The 21,579-nt window shown below is 42.5% G+C and overlaps 1 protein-coding gene across 1 annotated transcript; it reads right to left on the reverse strand.

Moving 5' to 3' along the window:
* Positions 1-1,442: 1,442 nt before the first annotated feature.
* Positions 1,443-17,361, reverse strand: selenbp1 (selenium binding protein 1). Its single transcript, XM_070912051.1, has 12 exons — positions 17,325-17,361; positions 13,050-13,103; positions 12,678-12,790; positions 12,074-12,259; positions 7,058-7,178; positions 6,661-6,843; positions 5,740-5,921; positions 5,244-5,322; positions 5,044-5,165; positions 4,876-4,968; positions 4,600-4,718; positions 1,443-2,633 (listed from the first exon to the last, which is right to left on the reverse strand). Exons 1-12 carry the CDS (start codon positions 17,329-17,331, stop codon positions 2,471-2,473), a joined length of 1,422 nt encoding a protein of 473 aa, XP_070768152.1. The 5' UTR covers positions 17,332-17,361; the 3' UTR covers positions 1,443-2,470.
* Positions 17,362-21,579: the final 4,218 nt, after the last annotated feature.

Consider the following 21,579-nt stretch of genomic DNA (forward strand, 5'->3'; position numbering starts at 1 on the left):
CTAGCCACCAGCTAAATGAAACCTCCGTTCACTCCGCGGTGTTAGCTCGTTTCGGAATTGAACAGAAACACAAACACGGCTAGGTTCATGTTAGCGTTAGCATTAGCATTAGCCGGTGTTTCGGTTTAAGGAGTGACCCTATTAACTGGCGACTTTCAGCCGAATGCGTCTGTTGTTGTCGTAGTTACGGCAGCTGTTGAAAGCAACTTGCTCTCTTTCTGTTTTCAACAAATTCCGTAACAACAAGCAACGTTCAAAATGCGACTGAGTGATAGTATGTGACACGTTTTCTCAAACAAGACTCGGTGTGTTTTGATGAAAAACTACAAAAGAAATCTCCCTGTAACTACGTCAACAACTGACGCATTCGGCTGAAAGTCGCCAGTTAACGGGGTCGCTCGTTAAACCGAAACACCGGCAGATATCAGGCCAACTGTTGCCAACTCCGCTCAGCTGTTTTTAAAGCTGTATGCTAAGCTAACGTTAGCTCCGTCACAGTCAGAGGTTAGTTCTTCGGGTTCAGTGACATGTCTGTGTGTTTCCAGGTGAGTCGGTCTTACCTGGTTATCGTTTAGTGGATTTGAAATTATGTTTTATTTCCAGTTTGTCTTCTCCATTGATACTCTCTGATCTTCATGTCAACAACAGCTAACACCCAGCAGGGGGCGCCTTCTTTGTCTTCTTCTGCTGTTTCCTGTCGGTTTCAGGTGCAGTACCGCCACCTGCTGGACTGGAGAGGACTCAGATTTACAACCAGGTACAGTTAGTACTTATGTTTATATTCACTCAACTACTGTCCTTCAGAACAGTTAATATTTTACAATATTACCTATATTACCACGTACAACTATTTTGTTATTATTATTAGATTTGCTATTCTTGTACTGTTCCTGTATAGTGTATGTATGTATATTACACTGTACATACATATACTTGTCTACTTGTACTTTTGGAGGCTTTCTAATTTTCTTTCACTACATTTCAGAGGGAAATATTGTACTTTTAGCAGTCACTGTAAGTATTTTATTCCAAGTACAATCAGTATTTATATTCAAATACAATGCTTTGGTTTAAGATTATCTGTATAGTTTATTTAGAATTATAGACTTAGACTTTAGACTTTTATTAATTTTATCTTCATTTCCCTGCTATTTGTTGGATTTGTTTTTGAGACTAAATGAATTTCTATTCAATGAAATTCATTTCTTTCATGTTGTTTCTCAACATAAATCAATGAATATGATGTCTCCCTGTAAATGAGTAAGATGAGATGAGAATAAATAAAAAAGAAAGAAAATAATCATATAAAAACACATTAGTTGTCGTTTGTCCCCGTTTTTTCTATTTTTTAAATATAATAAATCATTTATTTTGTATCTCTGGTATCACTTAGATTAAAACTGTAAACATTATAATCTGCAGGTGAAAGTATCAGACAGACGATCGTTCAAACAGAACTTTATTTAAATATCATGTGTTTACAGATTGACCAGCAGGAGGCGCTGCAGGAGACAGACACCTGACTGACGGATACCTGCAGCACCTGATTGGTCGGTTTGTTACCTGAAGGCAAAAAACACTTACAGGAAATTAAATGTAATTATATTCATGGAAACACAAAGAAGAAACTTAACAAGCCACAACATGAATAATATGACACTAAATGATGAATACAATTGATTAGTAATATGATACTAAATGATTAATATTATTGGGTAATAATATGACACTAAAGGATTAATATCATAGATTAATAATGATGCTGAGTGATTCATATTACTGGTTAATATTATGACACTAGATATGAATCGAACGAATTGCTCTGATGTTTGAATGATTTCAGTTAGATTAACGTTTGTTTTGTCAGTTTTTCTCAGTTGTTTTGTTTGAACAGTTTATTTGTTTCTTGTTTCTTGATCCTAAAAGTCTTCAAATGATCCCAGTGATGCAGCTGATTCAGACCTCTACAGACCAGGACTTGTTTTTAAAGTTCCTCCACTGACTTTAAAACCCTCCAGTTGGTAATAAATCACTAAATGTTTTATTTCTGATCTGCTGTGAAGCGTCCAGACTTCGCAGATGGTCTGGATCAGGTCTGGGTTCAGGACTTCCTGTCCCCAGAGATCTGAAACCTGCAGGTCTGTTCCAACTCGCAGTCATTTTAAATCTGTTTGAATTTTTAAGTTACATTTGAGATTATTTCTGTTTTCTACTACTTGATTTGAGTCTTTTGAATCCTTTTTATTTTGTTGTTTCTTTTCTTTGTGTTTTCTGTGAAGCACTTTGAACCAGGTGAACCTGCAGATCACTGTTCCTATTGTGTTGCTGTGCTGAGAGTCTAAACGTGACATTAAAGTCTCTTCTGTCACTCTGACTCTATTCGTCTTTAACAGTTCTGCAGGACGAGATTCACTGAATGTTCTGAAGCAACTGAGAAAAACCTTTTATTCATCTTCAAACTCTCTCAGTTTTACAGCCAGATGTCAGATGTACAGTCTCCTCCAGGATATCTGAGCTCATGGGCCAGAACCGGACCATCGGGTTCTTTACCGAAATCCACCAGGAAGTTTTCATTCAGGGAGAGACCTCCGCTAACAGAGTCCACATCGATCTGCATCATCACTGAACCCTCTCTGTGCAGAGAGACAGACAGGCAGACAGACAGACAGTTTTAGTTTGAATGTTGCAGAATACAAAGATCTTTTAGACAGTTTCTTCAAGCTCAATGAACCTGAATCCATTAACTTTGTACCTAAAAGTCCCACAAATTGACCCATTAATAATAATATAATTGAGGTGTCTTATTTGGATATTAAGGGGATAATTAATGGATGCATTAACAGACAGAATATATATTTAGGAATTAAGGGGTTTTAAGGGGGAAGAATCACATAATTTATCAGATAAAATGATGGCTTTCATGTTCTTTGGTGAATTTAAGGGGTAAAACCCAGAACAAGCCATTGAAACCCCTTAATGTATTATAATCCATTGATCAATCTATTAATAAATTAATGTAGCTGTTCAGCTCTGCAGGTTTGGTGTGCAGGAGACAAAAACAAAAGATAACATCAATCTAATGTTATTAAATTCAAACCTCCTGACGTTGAATCGACTGAGTGATTCAGGGCATTTTTTTAAAGTTTCACTTTTTGCCTGTTTGTAAGAAATGTCTCAAATATTTCAAACTTTGTTAATCAAAGGGCCTTTTAGATTTAAGGGATTTATTTCGTCAAACTAACGGACAAATTAAGGGACCTCATGAAAACATGTTTTCAGGAGTGATTATCGAGCGTTTGATACAGTTGACCATGGCATATTAATTGATTGACTAAAAAACTGGGTAGGCATGACTGGGACTGCTCTAGACTGGTTTGAGTCTTACCTAAGTGACTGAACCTTCTCTGTAACAGTTGGGCATGTCTCCCCCAGATATGCAAATATCACATGCAGCGTTCCTCAAGGGCCTATTCTTGGCCCTCTGCTGTTCTGTGTATACATGCTACCACCAGGTCAAGTTATCTCCAACTCCAACATTTCTTTCCATTTTTATGCTGACGACACAGAAATCTATTTGTCCATAAATCCATCAGACCTCGCCTCAGTTACCTCACTCACAGCCTTGTCTCGCAGCCATAAGGTCCTGGATGTCCAGCAACTTCCTAATGCTGAACAATGACAAAACTGAAGTCATGGAGTTTGGACCTAAAGCACACAGGGGTTGTGTACATCAGACTCTAGTTTCCCATGGTTTGCAGTGCACCCATGAGGCCAGAAATCTGGGAGTAATATTTGATTCGGACCTAAACTTTTCTAAATATTTTAACAATATCACCAAATCAGCAGTCGGACAAATCAGGTGTATTGCCATGATTAGATAATTTCTTTCATTCAGCGACGCACAAACTCTCATCCACGCATTTGTTTCCAGCCATCTAGGCTATTATAACTCATTATTTGCCGGACTGCCCCAGAAATCAATTAACCGCCTCCATCTTGTACAAAATACTGCAGCCGGGGTTCTTAAAAGAACTCGAAAATATGACCACATTTCCCCTATTCTCGCCTCATTGCACTGGTGTTCAGAATTGATTTTAAAATTTTATTGCTTGTTTTTAAATCACTGAGCGGCCTTGCGACTTCTTACATTATTGACCGTCTCACTCTAATTAGAGTTTTTCTTTTTGTTTTATGCTTTTATTCATGTATTTATTGTTAAGAATTTGTATTTATTCATTGTCTTTAAACTATGTTTCTTCACTGCATTCAACTTACTCTGATTTATTTTCTGTTTTTATGTCTGTAAAGCACTTTGTAAAGTGCTATATATAATAAAGTTTAGGGAGTTTAAGGGAATCTTTTTCATATTTCTGTCAACAGTTTCCTGTTTCAACATGACAACGTTCAGCTGGCCACATACTTTTTAGCTCACCATGAAAGTATACTCTGGGTGTCCAAAAGTATTGTGCATTTATATAATCAGAGTAGTATTACAGTATGCTGCAGTAATAGCAGCAGTGCAGTAGTACTACAGTAATATTACTGTATACTGCAGTAGTACAGCAGTAGTGCAGTAGTGTCAGTACTGTGAGTACTGACTTGATCATGTCGGGGTAGAACTGTTTGTCCCAGGCGCTGTAGAGAGACGTCGTCACATAAAGTCTCCGACCGTCTAAACTCAACTGTAACATCTGAGGACCTCCATGGACACGCCTCCCCTGAGAGACAGACAGGTGGAGCGAGAGACAGACAGGTGGAGAAAGAGAGAGATCAATGAATAATAAATAAACAGAAGACAGGATGTTGGACAGACAGCTACTTCCTGTCTCACTGCTCCCTGTCCTTCTGCCTCCTGTCTCACAGCTCCTGTGGTACCTGAATGATGCGTGGGCGGGGCTGTGGCTGGTTCTCAGGGTCTTCCAGGACTCTGACTGGACCATCACTGACAATACTTCCTCCCAGAAACACCTGGAAAAGACAGACAGGTTAGCTGTCTCACTCTGAGCTTTCACCTGTTTATCACTGGTGTAATAACATTCAGACCTGGCCGACCAATCGTGGGTTCCTCCTGTCTGTGATGTCATACTGTCTGATGTCACCGTGAAGCCAATTGCTGAAGTAGAGAAAACGGTCGTCCAACGAGATCAGGATGTCTGTGATCAGACCTGCATAGACAGACAGGTAACCAGTCAGACAGACCAGAAACCAGTCAGACAGACAAGCAACTAGTCAAACAGACTCACCAGGCATCTCAGGCAGTGCCCATCCCTCTACCTTCTTACTGGGAACACTGAGAACCTTCTCTACAGCCCAGTCACCTTTCTGAAGACATACACAAAAAAACAGACTAAGAGTCTACAGCTATACTGGCAACAGAGCAGTGCTTTGAGATAAATGCTAACATCAGCATGCTAAAACGCTTTCAATGACAGTGCTAACATGCTAACATTAAGCAAATAACAATCCATCTAATAGTTGTTGAGATATTTTAGTCTGGACCAAAGTGGTGGACCAAGCGACCGTCATTACCATCCCTCCAGCTATGACACTAACATGGCTAAACATATGATAAAGGCAGAAGGCAGATACATGTAACTCCTGTTTTAATGTTGTTAAGGCCCTTTAGAGGACTATATCATCTGTAAGTTGTTTTTCTGTCTGAAATAGGAGGGCTTCACACTGTCAGTCTGGATTCTTGATCAAGTTTTGTATGTTTATCTAGAACCCTGTGGTACTGACTGGTGTTTTGTAGAATCTGAAGACTGTTCCCCGCAGAGCACATCCCACGTAGCCCTCGGTGGCGTTGGGGTCATGGAGGAATCGGACCTCGAGGGGGATAGCACCCTCCTCACCCAGATCAAGCGTCTGCAGCTTCCTATGAGTGGTCCAGTCCCAAACATGGAGGGAGTTGCCGTAGTGACCTGGGACACCAACAACAATGAATTTGTACGAACTGAGGTTTGATTTTTGTCCAAAGTTGCAACACAGAGCTTGACATTTCTCTGGACATGTGTAGAACTACGTGTTGAGTGACTTTTACTTTACTGCATCACATGAAGTTCTCAAATCTTGTCTCAATCTTACTGGCAGCAGAACCTAGAACTCTGTAACACTGCTTAGATTCATACTGGCATAGGAACCTAGAACCCAGTTGCACTGATTCGAATTGTACTGGAAATGAAGCCTGGAACCTTTTGGTACAAACTGGAGTCATAGTGGGATCTGAAACCAGAACTCTGTGTTATTGACTGAAAGTTATTCGGATATAAACCTAGAGCACAGCTGCACTGATTTGAGTCTTACTGGGATCAGAAACCAGAACTCTGTGTTGTCGACTGGAGTCTTAATGGAATAGGAACTTCCTGTGGTATTGACTGAAGTCTTACTGGGACTACAACCTAGAGCCCTGTGTCACTGACTGGAGTCTTAGTGGAATCAGAACCTAAAACCTAGATGGTTGGGGATAACAGTACAGAGGTGACATTTCTGTCACATCAGAATGGTCACAACTATAAAACCACCATCAGACCATGGCAAATTCCTTGTAATGTATGTTACTTGGCAATAAATAGTTTCTGATTCTGATTCTGATTCTAAAAGAGTTAAAAAGGAAATAAAGACTCAGGGAGGAAAAGACTGTAATGTTTCCTCCTGACTCACCTTCTTTCACATGAGCTGGATTAAAGCCATCAACAAGAGCTTTGGGAGCACCCCATTCAGTGCTGATCATCACATTGTGTCGAGGTTGGTACCAGAAGTCATATCCAAAGGGTGCTGCTTCACCCGGGTGCTCCCAGTTACCGACCACCTCGAATGTCTCACCATCCAGCAGGACGAAACCGCCTGAGAGGATGACAACAGGTGTAACACTGAAATTGTCCACTAGAGGCCGCTACAACAACAATCAACAGAGAAGGTTTGTCATGTTTACGGAGCGTCAGATTGTTCATTTGACATTCCTTTACTTTGGGGTGTTTATAATAAAACCTTCACAGTTTTCCGTCTATGTGAGGAGGTGCGTCTGAGGATTCATGATCCAGTCTGCTGGTTGTCTCACCTTTGCCGTTGCCTGACGGGTCTCCTAAACAGCTGATCATGATCTGACCGTTGGCCAGACAGTGGGTGGTGTGAGGGTTCGCTAGGCCACACTTCCAGTACAGATCAACAGGCTCTACCATCTGAAGACACAACAACATACCATAACCACAACTCGTCTCATTTTCACCTTCATCAGAGAAGTGCAGTCAAAAGAGTTTAATTTTTAAAGCACAAACAAAAAGCTACTAACTAGAACTGTGTGGTACTTACTGGGATTGGAACCTAGAACTCTGTAATACTGATTTAAGGCTTACTGAAATAGAAAGCCAGAACTCTGTGTTACTAACTGGAGTTTTCCTTGGATAGGAACCTAGAGCCGACTCTAAATTGCCCATAGGTGTGAGTGTGCACATGAATGATTTGTCGGTCTCTATGTGTTAGCCCTGCGTTAAACTGGCGACCTGTCCAGGGTGTACCCTGCCTCTCGCCCAATGTCAGCTGAGATTGGCTCCAGCCCCAGTTTGCACTAGAGGACGCAACCAGCAACCCTCCAGTATTGCGTCCTCAGTGGTTTAAAAAAGTCTCTGAGGAGAACTGACTGTTTAATGATTACACTCACTGAAGCCAACAGGTCCAATGTCTCAGCTATGAGAGTGTTTACCAACCAGTCTGAACTCAGGACTCTCATCGCTACAGTTATTATTATTAGTTATAGTTCTGTTATTATCAAAGTTGTTATTGCTATTATCAGTAATATTTATTATTATTATTATTATTTATTAATAGTCATTACTATAGTTTTTATGGCTACTACTGGTGCTGCTATACCTCTGTCTGTCTGTCTGTCTGTCTCTTGCTCTCTCTCTGTCTGTCTCTCTGTCTCTCGCTCCTGTCTCTCTGTCTGTCTCTCTCTCTGTCTCTGTCTCTCGCTCCCGTATCTGTCTCTCTCTCTCTCTCTGTCTCTCACTCTCTCTCTCTCTGTCTCTCACTCTCTCTGTCTCTGTCTCTCACTCTCTCTCTGTCTCTCACTGTCTCTCACTCTCTCTCTGTCTCTCACTCTCTCTCTCTCTGTCTCACAGACAGCAGACAGTACACTTGGTCCCACCTCAGAGAGAGTAGGATCTTCACCGTATTTATTGTTTTAAGCATCATTTTAATATATTTAAAATGTGCAGAATTATACCTGCTGGTTTTACGGATCATTCCCTGCTTTTATGTCATGTTTTTATTATAAATATTTTGCCAAAAAGTGCATATTGGCATTTTAATTCAGTTTTAACATTTGACAAAAAGTTCAGGGAGGTTCTTATGTATTTCTGGGGTGTTTTTAGACAGAGGAAGGGTGATTTTAGCAGTCTCAGGCAGTGGTGGGACCATGGGAAGACTGAAATTAAACTTCTATGTCAACAGCACACCCTCAATGTTACACGAGACGTCACCAGATCTATGAAGGACCTGGAGAGTGATATAGTGGAACTAGAGAAAATGAGTGAGTCCACAGGAGATCGAGGATATATTGAAGTCCTCAAAGTAAAAAAACTGGCTTTAGCCGACCTGCTAGACAGTAAAGTACAGGGTGCACTGGTCAGGTCCCGATTTCAGAACATCACTGAGATGGATGCTCCCTCTAGCTTCTTCTTCGGCCTGGAGAAGAAGAACGGACAGAAGAAGGTAATCCACTCCTTGCTGTCAGACACGGGGCAGGAGCTCATGGAACCAGGCCAGATCAGAAGGCGAGCGGTGGAGTTTTACTCCGCTCTCTATTCTACTGAGTACGAGGAGGAGGACACACTGCTGGAGGAGTTCTGCAGTGAACTGCCTCAGGTCTCTGGGGATACTAACTCCCAGCTCGAGGAGCCGCTGCAGATGAGGGAGCTTCAGGCAGCCCTGCAAAGCATGCAGGGTCGGAGGGCTCCCGGCATCGACGGCTTAACAGTGGAGTTCTATAAAGCCTTCTGGGACATCTTAGGTGTAGATATTTTAGATGTTTTTAATGAAAGTCTGGCCTCTGGTTCCATGCCGATGTCCTGCCGCAGAGCTGTTCTTACGCTCTTGCCCAAGAAAGGAAACCTGCAGGACATCAAAAACTGGCGCCCAGTGTCTTTGCTGTGTGTGGATTACAAGCACCTGTCCAAGGCCTTGACCATCAGACTGAGGGGAGCTATGGAGCAGGTCATCCATCAGGACCAGACCTACTGTGTGCCCGGCAGGTCCATGGTAGACAATGTCTACCTAATTAGGGATGTTTTGGAGGTCTCTAGCTCGTTGGGTATAAACACTGGTCTGATTTCTCCAGACCAGGAAAAGGCTTTTGACCGCGTTGTGCACAACTTCCTCTGGAAGGTCATGGAGAAGTTTGGGTTCAGCGCAGGTTTCATAGCTAAGATCAAGGTGTTGTACAGTGACGTGGAGAGTGTGCTGAAGTTTAACGGTGGTCTGTGTGCTCCTTTTAGAGTGTGTAGAGGGGTCCGGCAGGGCTGTGCTCTGTCGAGGATGCTCTATGCACTCTCCCTAGAACCCCTACTGAACAAGATACGCTCCAGCATGGACTGGTTTTACCTGGTTTTAGTGGAAACATTGTTTTATCGACATACGCCGATGACGTCATTGTTTTTATTGGAAGCCAGAGGGATGCAGATCTTCTAGCCACTATGGTGGATAAGTTTACTGTCGCATCGGCAGCGAGGGTGAATTGGAAGAAGAGTGAAGCCCTCGCTGTCGGTGAGTGGCGTGACGGTCTCCCAGTTCTTCCCCAGAGCCTGGCCAGGAGAAGAGACGGCCTAAAGTACCTGGGAGTGTTTCTGGGAAAAGAAAACAGGGTCCAGAGGAACTGGGAGAACGTCACAGAAAAGATTGAGGGAAAACTTTTCAAATGGGAATGGCTGCTCCCTCAAATGTCTTTTAAAGGTAGGGTTCTGGTTTTAAACAACCTTGTGGCATCCCAACTGTGGCACCATCTGTCATGTATCGACCCCCCCTCAGGCCTATTAGCATAAATACAGAGGAAAATGGTGGATTTTTTTTGGGACGGTCTGCATTGGGTGCCACAAGGGGTGCTGTTTTTAGCCAGAGAGGAGGGGGGGCAGGGCCTCGTCCACCTGGCCAGCCGAACAGCTACTTTTAGGCTCCAGTTTGTACAGAAATATTTAACAGGTCCAGCAGATTTAGTCTGGAGAGACGTGGCCAGCTGCATTCTCAGACGTGCTAACAACCTGGGGCTGGATGCTGCTCTGTTCTTAACTGATTTAAAACTTTTAAAGTTAAGTGGGCTGCCTCCGTTTTATCAGGGTGTTTTTAAGTCCTGGGCCCTTTTTAATAAAAAAAGATGTCAGAAGTCTGACTCTCTGCACTGGTTGTTGAAAGAGCCACTGATACACGGGGCCAGGCTGGACATCAGCAGCAGTGTTACACCCGGCCTGATGGTGGCGCTGTGCAGGTCCAGGACCCTGTGCCTACAGCAGCTGGTGGATGCGGCGGGGCCGGCGCTGAGCGATGCTGTGGCCCTGGGCTCTCTGTTGGGTCAGCGCTCGGTCTGGGTGGTTCAGGGGGTCCTGGAGCTCTGGAGGCAGAGGCTCTCTGGAGAGGAGAGGAGCCTCCTAATGGACTACGGCTGGGGAACAACCAAACCGGACCCCGCAGACCTGTTTCCAGAGGTCTACCTGAGCCCAGGGTTAGGAGACCTGACCGGCCCCCTGCTGACTGTCATTAACCCAAACAAGCTGACTTTGCACAGAGTGGACAAAAAGACCTTTTATTCCAACTGTGTAAAAAGCACCAACAGAAAAGGACTGAGCAACAGGCCCCCCACTGTGTGGACTAAAAGACTGGCCGGGGAAACCGGACCCAGCCCACAGTGGAGGATTTTGTACAAACCTCCCCTAAAGAAACGGACTGCCGACCTCCAGTGGAGGATTTTACACGGTGCCGTCGCCTCCAACGCTTTTATTTCTGTTCTTAATCCTGCTGTTTTTAACAAGTGTCCATTCTGTGATCTCCGCGAGACTGTCTTCCATGTTTTTACTGAGTGTCAGAGACTCACAGAGTTCTTCACTCTTCTAACGTTGGTTTTTAGTCTCTTTGGTGTGAAGTTTTCCCATAGTGTTTCTATCATGGGAGCTGGCTACAAAAAGACAAAGAGAGAGAAGTGGCAGCTCCTAAACTTCCTCTCAGGAGAAGCAAAGATGGCCATATATATAAGCAGGAAGAACCGGGTGGAGAACCGTGAGGGACAGGAGGCCAAGCCAAAACCTGTTTTCGAGCCACAATCTGGCCCTGATGTTACAGAGCCAGACTGTGGCTCGAATACAGGTTTTTTAAACACACTGGTGATTTGGACACTTTTAGACAGCGCTGCTACAGAGACATCGTCTGTACTGTTAATAATGCTGATTTTTTTTTTGTTTGTTTTTACTACATAACTTATTTTTAAATATTACTTTATTGAATTGTCTGTAAATATGTGAAGTATGTAAATAAAGTGTTTTTGTAAAAATCAAAAAAAAATCTCTTTCTGTCTCTCTCTCTATCTCTTGCTCCTGTCTCTCTCTCTCTGTCTCTCTCTCTGTCTCTGTCTCTCTCTCTTTCTCTGTCTCTGTCTGTCTCTTGCCCACCTAGAGTCTGGTTCTGCTGGAGGTTTCTGCCTCTTAAAGGAAGTTTTTCCTCTCCTCTGTCTCCATAGTGCTCCTCATGGTGGGAACTGTTGGGTCTCTGTAATAACATTATAAAGAGTCGGTCTGGACCTCTGTCATAAGATGACTTTTGTTGTGATGAATGGAATTGAATTCTCTCAACTCATTGATTGCTGAAGAAAAGGAAGTTGTGTTCTCCGCTAACGTCAGTTCACATTCTTATCCGGGGTCAGTTTGGGATCAATTCAGTAAGTTTTGTTTTTCAAAATGTCTCTTCACACACCTTCAAGGAACCAGGTAGGTGTTACACTGACTGTGGTCTCCATGATCATCTCCATAGTGATTAATACCCTCTTTCTGATTGGCTGAACAGCGTCAATGAGCAGTAGTGGTGTTGTTGTTCGTACCTTGTGTATCTGCGGTGCTCTGGGATTCGTCCCGACGTCGACCACGTAGACTCTGGAGGAGATGAGTGACGGCAGAATCAGACGGTTTCTTTTCTTGGAGGCGTCGCCAAAACAGCTGCTGCAGGCGTTCCAGCCAGAGTGATGCAGCTCATCACGAAGGTTTGGCATGGGCAGTCGGTGGATGACCTGCAAGGGCACAGGTCAAACGTCACAACAAGTCAAAGTAGAGAGTTTAAAATACTCCTCAGACTTAAATATTTATCCAAAACAATAAGAAGAATATATGCATTTTATTTATTCAAAATATGGTTTAAGACGTTTAAGAACATGGCAAAGTGATGCAGAAAGGCAGTTAAACAGATCCTGCAGGTTTGAGACGGAAAAAACAAAAACCTGAAGGTGAAGGAAGAAGAGGAGGAAATTACAGCAAGACATCTGAGAGGAAAACTAATCCAGCAGGAGAAGAGAGCTGATGAGAGAAAAAAGACAAAGATGCTACATATCAACAAGCTTCACTGATTAATTTCAAGGGCAAGATGATAAATTTGAGCAGAAGAGGAAGGTTGAGTAGAGGACCCAGGGTGGATTGGATGACCCATTCTACCTGGCAGTAGGTGGAGGATTTCGGGTCAATGTCGACGGTGGCGAGGTAGTCGGGCTTTAGGGTGTCAGTGTTGCGGTAGATACAGGGTAGGTAGACAATCTCCTCCCGACGACCTTCAACAAGAAGAACAATTAAAACTCTTGCTGTTTTAGGGAGGCGGGGGGGTGTGTGCCTTGGGCAAGTATCCGCTGGTTGCCTGGAAACTGCTCCCAGCCAATTCTAAATATAACCCTGTGTAAAACAGCGAATTGTCATTTTTACGCTTCGCTTTTGGTACAGATTAAACAAACTAGATATAACGTGTTAGTCGGTGATATGTTGAGATATCTGTCAGTGGATCAGTCAGATAGACAGAGAGACAGACAGACTCACCCTTCATGGCGTCCAGCGGGCTGCGGTATCCCGGTCCACATCCTGAACAGCTGGCTGAGAAAACACAAGGGAAAGGTCATGAAACCACCCCAAAACGAGGTCACAGAGGTCAAAGGTCACAGTATTTCATCCTGGAGTGTTAAAATACCCAAACTCTCTCCCAGCTCAATGCTGATGTTTGGAAACTGTACTGTTTCCAGGCAGCTGGATGATTTCCTAAGATGTTTCTTCCTCACAATAATAAAAACAAAAAATCAAAAACACAATAAATCTGAAAATCATATAAACTGGGCAGCAGCTCTTCAGTCATCTGTCCACAGTCCACATCCTGAAAGCAGAACAACACGCGAAAGGTCATGAAACACCCAACACTGTCACAGAGGTGATTTGTTTGATTGATTCATTCTAGAAAACAGTTCTTCAGAGCTCCACAGGGGTGTTTGTTTTATACACAGCAGGAGTGTTTGTTTTATACACAGCAGGAGTGTTTGTTTTATACACAGCAGGAGTGTTTTACAAGTGATTTCAATCATCAGTAATCCAGAGTTGGGAGGGTACTAATTACACACACCTGTAATTAAATTGTTTACACTCCATCATGAAAACAAATCTCACTCTGCAGCAACAACACAACATGAGGAGTGAAGCATTTTTAACATCCAAAATCCAAATAAATCTACAGTCAAGTTAGCAGCTTTGAGCTAATGCTCACAATAATCATGCTAGCATGCTGACATTGAGCAGGTATAACGGTTTCCCATGTTCACCATCAAAATACAGCTAATGCTGATGGGAATGTCATTGGTTTTACAGGTATTCACTCATAGTGTTGATGCCTCAACTTCGGTTGGCCTCAAGGAAGTTCTGGCAAATTGTTAGACGACTCAGGAAGGGAAAGTAGGGCTTGGCTCAGGCTGTGTTCAGCAGAGGAGAACTGCTGACCTCAGAACTCCTCTGTGGAGGAGGTAGAGTTTGTAGACTCGGGGGAAGCCTTACCCACAGCCCCGGAAGAGGTCTCTGAGGCAGTTAAGAGGCTCCTCAGTGGAAAGGTGCCAGGTGTGGATGAGTTTCCCCCTGAGATGCTCAAGACTCTGGACATTGTTGGGTTGTGTTGGCTGATACACCTCTTTAGTGTTGTGTAGAGTTTGGGGACAGTGCCTGTGGAGTGGTAGACCGGGGTGGTGGTTCCCATTTTTAAAAAGGGGGATCAGAGGGTGTGCTTCAATTATCGGGGGTCACAATTCTCAGCCTCCCTGGGAGAGCTTATTCCAGGGTGTTAGAAAGGAGGCTCTGACCAATTGTCGGACCTAAGATTCAGGAGAAGCAATGCGGATTCCATCCTGGTCGTGACACAGTGGACCAGCTCTTTACCCTTGCATGGTTCCTTGGTGTTGGCCTCTGCCAGGGTTGTCCTTTGTCTTAGATTCTGTTTGTAATATTCATGGACAGGATCTCAAGGCACAGCTGGGGGGAAGAGACTATCAGGTTCGGGGACCTCAGAATCGCTTCTCTGCTCTTTGCAGGTGATGTGGTTCTGGTGGCTTCATCAGACCGTGACCTCCAGCACGCACTGGGGCAGTTTGCAGTCGAGTGTGAAGCAGTCGGGATGATTGTCAGCACCTCCAAGGCTGAGGCCATGGTTCTCTTTTAAGCATTTCAGGGTCTTGTTCAAGAGTAAGGGTAAAATGGCACGTGAGATCTTCGTGAGGATTGGTGCGGCATCAGCAGTAATACAGGTGTTGTAGTGGACCACTGATGTGATGAAGAGGGAGCGGAGCCTGAAGGTGAAGCTTTTGATTTACCAGTTGATCTACCTGTGGTCACGAGCTTTGGGTAGCGACCAAAATGAGTCCGGCCACCTCTGCAGGGAACAATGTGCAAACCAAAGATGGCATTTGAGCGCAAGAAGCTCATATCAGCTGTGAAGCATGGGGGCGGAAATGTCATGGTTTGGTGCTGCTTTGCTGCAGGAGGGTCTGGCCAGCTTACCATCATACAATCAACTATGAATTCTTTAATCTATCATTAGGGTGCTTGAGGAAAATGTAAGACCATCTGTCCAAAACTTGAAGCTAAAGCAGATGTGGACCACGCAACATGACAATGACCCAAAACATTCTAGTAAATCCACCAAGGAATTGTTAGTTGTTGCACATTATTCACAGGTGAACGATGAGGTGGAACAGCCCCTCTGTGAAACACCATAAATACCTTTGTTAAACTACCACATGTAATATATGCAAATCTATGCATCAATTCATAATTTTCGTCAAGCAACAATATATATTAACTAGAGATGTAGTAACGGCGACCCATTGTTACACAATGGCTCAAAAGAAAGCAGTGGAGAGTTCAGGTTAAAACTGGATATTGTCAGAAAGAAGATTAAATATTGATATATTCATATTTCTTAAAAAAAACTAACATTTCATGGGATGTCTTTTTTCACAACTATACACACACACATATACATAAATGTGTATATATGTATATACATACAGTGCTTAACAAATGTAATAGACCACCACCCAGTGTAAGGTGTTTGCCACCGCTGCCCTAAATTAACAGTATTGCTGATTACCAAAATATCTTTTTATGCTTCTGTAATGGTTAATCCACCAGCATGTGCAAGCTCTTTAATCAAAATGATATCTTTAATGCTAAAATATAATTATTGTTGTTATCCTTGTTTACAAAAAAGCAGAAAAAAATAGTAAAATACATTATTATTTTTTGATTGAGATGCCAAATTACAGTTATTTACTTGCATTCCTGAACAGAAAAATGTGTTTTAGTGGTTGTATGTTATTCTTGATTAATTTCTGACTTCTCAGAGAATTAATCAATCCCAAACTCAAAGTTGGGTATAAAAACATGAATTCAGTTTGAAATTCCTCACTCCTGTTCAAAATGGTGACGCGTAGGGAACTCACTGAGAAAGAAAGAGTCCGAATTAAAGCACTTCATGATGCTGGATGGTCTTTGAGACAAATAGGGCAAGACATAAAGTGTTCTCCCAGTGTGGTAAAGTATGCCTTGGACTTGATTGCAGAGACTGGTACTTACAAAATGCGCCAAGGAAGAGGCCGAAAACGAAAGCTAACTGAAGCAGATGTCAGGCACCTCAAGATTTTAAGTACTAGAGACAGAAGGAAGACCACTGCTGATCTTCAGGCAGAGATTAATGCTTCTACATCAGAATCTGAGAAAGTCTCCAGAATGACCATAAGCAGACGACTCAAGGAACAAGGCTTAAAGGGAAGAATAGCTGCTAAGAAGCCATTATTGAGGCCTGCAAACATCCAAAAAAGCCTAAAATTTGCCAGGGAGCACAAACACTGGACTGTAGATGACTGGAAGAAGGTACTCTGGACGGACAAGTCCAAGTTTGAACTCTTCGGTCAGCATTGTCGTGTTTATGTCCGCAGAAAAGCTGGAGAACATTTTGATGCTAGATGCATTGCACCCACAGTGAATGACAGACTACTTGACCAAGAAAAAGGAATCTGGAGTACTGGAACTGATGGACTGGCCAAGTCAAAGTCCAGACTTGAATCCTATTGAACAGATCTGGGATTTACTGAATTCAAAAGTAGATCGCACAAAAGTTTCATCCAAAGCAAGTATCTGGGAACAGCTAGAAACTATTTGGAACTCAATAACAAAAGAGACTGTCGAAAAGTACATAAAAACAATGCCAGCAAGAATGCAAGCTGTTATCAGGGCCAAATGAGGTTGTACAAAATATTAAGATTTTTGGTTAATATATGTGAATAAGGACTATTTAGTTGTTCCAGTTTGTTATTTGCCTAATAAATAACAATACAATTTTTAGTTTGAAACAAATTTTTGACAGATTTCTAAAATATTTGTGTTTTCTCATTTTTTTGACAGGTGGTCTAATAAATTTGTTAAGCACTGTATATATATATATATAAATATATATATATTTATATATACACACACATATATATATATATATATATATATATATATGTATATATATATATATATGTATATATATATATACACTACTCACAAAAAGTTAGGGATATTCAGCTTTCACATGAAGTCGATTCACATTGAGCAGAAATGAGGAATGAGATGAAGAAATTACCATTGCATGCTTCTACTTAAATGCCCTACTTTCATGATATAATATCACTGTAGCATGAACTTTTTACATTTTCCATAAATTTCCCCCGAAAGTCGAATATCCCTAACTTTTTGTGAGTAGTGTATATGTGTGTATATACACATGACAAACAGACAGACCATTCATGGTGTCCAGCGGGCTGTGGTATCCCAGTCCACATCCTGAAAGCAGAACAACACGCAAAAGGTCATGAAACCACCCAACACTGTCACAGAGGTCATTTGTCTGATTGATTAATTCTAGAAAACTTCTTCAGAGCTCCACAGGGGTGTTTGTTTTATACACAGCAGGAGTGTTTCACAAGTGATTTCAATCATCAGTAATCCAGAGTTGGGAGGGTATTAATTACACACACCTGTAATTAAATTGTTTACACTCCATCATGAAAACAAATCTCACTTTGCAGCAACAACACATGAGGAGTGAAGCATTTTTAACATCCAAAATCCAAATAAGTCCACAGTCAAATTAGCAGCTTTGAGCTAAATGCTAACATGCTAACGTGTTCACAATAACAATGCTAACTTGCTGTAGTTTAGCAGGTATAATGTTTACCATGTTCACCATTTAAGTTTAGCGTGTTAGCATGCTAACATTAGCTAATTAGCAGTAAAGACAGAGTCCAGCTGAGGCTGATGAACGTCATCAGTTCTGCAGGTATTTGGTCATAAACCAAAGTATTGGACACATGAACATGTTGACCTGATGAAGAGTCAGAGGATCACCAAAGTTCTTAACATCAATAGAGCAACACAGTTTGCTCAGAACAAGGCTTTCCAATGAGTCATAATCCAGATTATGTCTGGAGTTCATCAACAGGTTGAGCTTGGCGCCATCATCACTGACACAAACTGGTTGTGGTTCTTTGTGTTTGTGGTTTCAAGTGACGATCATGATCAGACATGTTGACCTGAACAGGATTTAATCCTGTATTTTCACATCATTATACAACTGCAATTCAGAGCTGCACAGTCCACCCTGTTATTATAATATGATACAAGTACAGAAGATTATCATGAATATTTCTATAATTATGATCATTGCAATTATATGATCATGTGTTATATTGATGTGTTTGATTATTTCAACATCGTTTCAAGAAACAAGTGAATGAACTTAATCGAAGTAGCTGCAGCTGTCAGATAAATATAGTGCCGTAAAAAGTACATTTCCCTCTGAGATGTGGTGGAGTAGAAGTACAAAGTAACTTAAATAGAATAATAATAATAATAATAATAATAATAATAAACTTTCTTTGCAGTGAGGCAACATATACACCCATCTATAACATCACATAATAAAACTTTGTGGTGGCATTAATTAACACTGACTCTGCAGCTTCAGATCAGTGAGTTCATATCTGAGTCCTGACTGTTAAACCAGGTCTCCTTTAGTCCTGAACCAGTTTCCTGAGGATCTGAGGTTCTGGCTCATAGAGGAGCAGCAAGTCAGTGGTGTAACTGGGAGCTGAACCATGAAGTGATTCAAAAGGTCATCAGTAACATCTAAAAATCAGCTCTGAATCTGACTGGTGAGCAGTGAAGAGGCTGAACCAGCCTGAACCAGGCTGAAAGCAGCACAGCTGCAGCTGCCAACAATCCCCTCTGTGTGACTGAAGGCTTCTGATATCACTGCCCCGTCATGAGGCCCGAGCAGATCTGACTGATTACATTTGTGTGTTCTATTAAGTTCATGTGTTGTGAGACGTGTTCTTACGGCATGTTGGACGGTTTTAGTCTTATTCTGTCAGCTGCAGCCCCGGAGTTTCAGACGGAGCAAATAAAACATAAATATAAAAGCATGATTCACAGCGGTGAGTAGGCTTACTTTCATATCTTCTAAGAACAACAAGAACATCAAGGCTTCAGTGCTTCAGTCAGTCTCTGCTGGAGGATGATATCAGTAAACAGGAGTCATTCCCTCCAACCAGAATCCATATCTCTCAAATTAAACACCGTCAGGGAAAGACAAAGGTCTCTGCCGGTCTCTGAACACTCTGCCCCCCTAAGTGTCCCTCTCACAATCTGCCCCGAGCTCCACGGGATCTTCTGTGATTGGTGATGCCGTTTTCCAAGAGACCTCATTGGTCAGTAGACGGAGCTTTTATATGAGTTGATATCTGGAACATCATCTGCCCTGGAGCAGGTTAGGTGTGCAGCATGGGTTAAACCTGAAGTTACCTCGCTAACCTCAAATCCTGTGTCGTACTGCAGACCTCAGGTCTTCTTTGTTAAAGCTGAGCGGCTGCGTTTTGTTCCAGCTGAAGGCCTGAGACCGTCCTGTGTCTTTAAACTGTGAAGACTCAATCAGGACTCATGTGAACCAAGGTCCCCTCCACGACTGTGGACGCAACCGTTGTTATGTAACCTCCACACACACACACACACACACGCTCTCTCTCTCTCACACACACACGCACACACACACACACACGCTCTCTCTCTCTCACACACACACGCACACACACACACACACACACACACGCACACACACATACTCTCTCTCTCTCTCTCTCTCTCTCTCTCTCTCTCTCTCTCACACACACACACACACACATTTCTGATTTCAACTCATCAGTTTGTGGATTGAAATCAATTATTGATTACTGGTTGAGTAATTTTTTAAACAAAAATGTTTTCCTGTTTGTACATTTGAAGACGTCGTGTTGGAGTCCCGGAGAGTCGTGATGGGATTTTATTTTCTGTTGTTACCACCATTTCACCTTCTGTCTGATCCACAGCTGTGTTATGATATAGAATATTTGGTAGTGTTATGATATAGAATATTTGGTAGTATTATGATATTGAATATTTGGTAGTGTTATGATACAGAATATTTGGTAGTGTTATGATATAGAATATTTGGTAGTATTATGATATAGAATATTTAGTAGTATTATGTATTTTGCAGTAGACTGCCACTGGTTGTGACCACTATAAGCCTGGCTGTCTCACCTGTATCACCTGGCTGTCTCACTTGTCTCACCTGTATCACCTGTCTCACCTGGCTGTCCCACTGACGAGTGTCGAGCTGATGAGACAGACAGCAGCTCTGTTTATGACTGTAGGATGTCAGAGCATTGGCTGCAGCCATGGCTGCTTTAGTTGTTATGGTTACGGCTGTGACACAATAGTTTATAACGGTGTGACTTAACACATCTGTCAAAGTGTTCAAAGTCCGTTTGGCTTAAAGAGGCTTTCCTGGCTGAAGATAACAGCAGTAACGACTGGTCTCAGTACAGCTACCATAGTCACATCCAGATCATCATAGATTTAACCACAATGCAGCCGTAGTCCGATCAATAACCAGATCAATGACCAGATCAATAACCAGATCAATAACCAGATCAATAACCAGATCCTGCAAACTTTCATTATAGGTGCTCTGTATTTTAAATATAACAAGTAATAAAAAAATGTATTCATCACATCAAATGTAATCACATCTAATGTTAAGGTTTGTACGAGTACAGAAAACTACGTGTGTTGAAACATGTAACCTGAATTCAGTTTTTAAGAAATATGGCCTGGAGAGCCAGAAATAACAAGGGCGTAAATAACAAGTTCGTAAATTTCCAGACATTTCCCCATCTCCAGTGATTTCTTTGAACCTGTTGAGACTCCAGAAGCTATTCATTCGTGCTGTAGTTTATGTGTTGGAGAAGAGGTCCAGACTCAGACCCAAACCTGGACATCTTTTTTTACAACAATCCACAGCTGCAGCTGAGCTCACAGCCAGCAGCTGTTTACTGTCGGAGCCGGGCTCACATCACGTCTCTTCTGCAGAGCGTTTCACTAAACTGGCTGGACTGGACCAGCACACCGACTGTTCCTGTTGTCAGGGGGAACGCAGAACGCAATGTGAGGGAACCCAGAACGTCATGTGAGGGAACCCAGAGCGCAATGTGAGGGAACGCAGAACGTAATGTGAGGGAGCGCAGAACGTCATGTGAGGGAACCCAGATCGCAATGTGAGGGAACGCAGAACGTCATGTGAGGGAACCCAGAGCGCAATGTGAGGGAACGCAGAACGTAATGTGAGGGAACGCAGAACGTCATGTGAGGAAACCCAGAGCGCAATGTGAGGGAACGCAGAACGTAATGTGAGGGAACGCAGAACGTCATGTGAGGAAACCCAGAACATAATGTGAGGGAACCCAGAGCGCAATGTGAGGGAACGCAGAACGTAATGTGAGGGAACGCAGAACGTCATGTGAGGGAACCCAGAGCGCAATGTGAGGGAACGCAGAACGTAATGTGAGGGAACCCAGAACATAATGTGAAGGAACTTTAATGTGAGGGAACGCAGAACTTAATGTGAGGGAACACAGAAATTAATGAGGGAACTTTATGTGAAGGAACGCAGAACGTGATG

This window comes from Enoplosus armatus, chromosome 9, assembly GCF_043641665.1.
Source record: "Enoplosus armatus isolate fEnoArm2 chromosome 9, fEnoArm2.hap1, whole genome shotgun sequence".
Classification (NCBI taxonomy): domain Eukaryota; kingdom Metazoa; phylum Chordata; class Actinopteri; order Centrarchiformes; family Enoplosidae; genus Enoplosus; species Enoplosus armatus.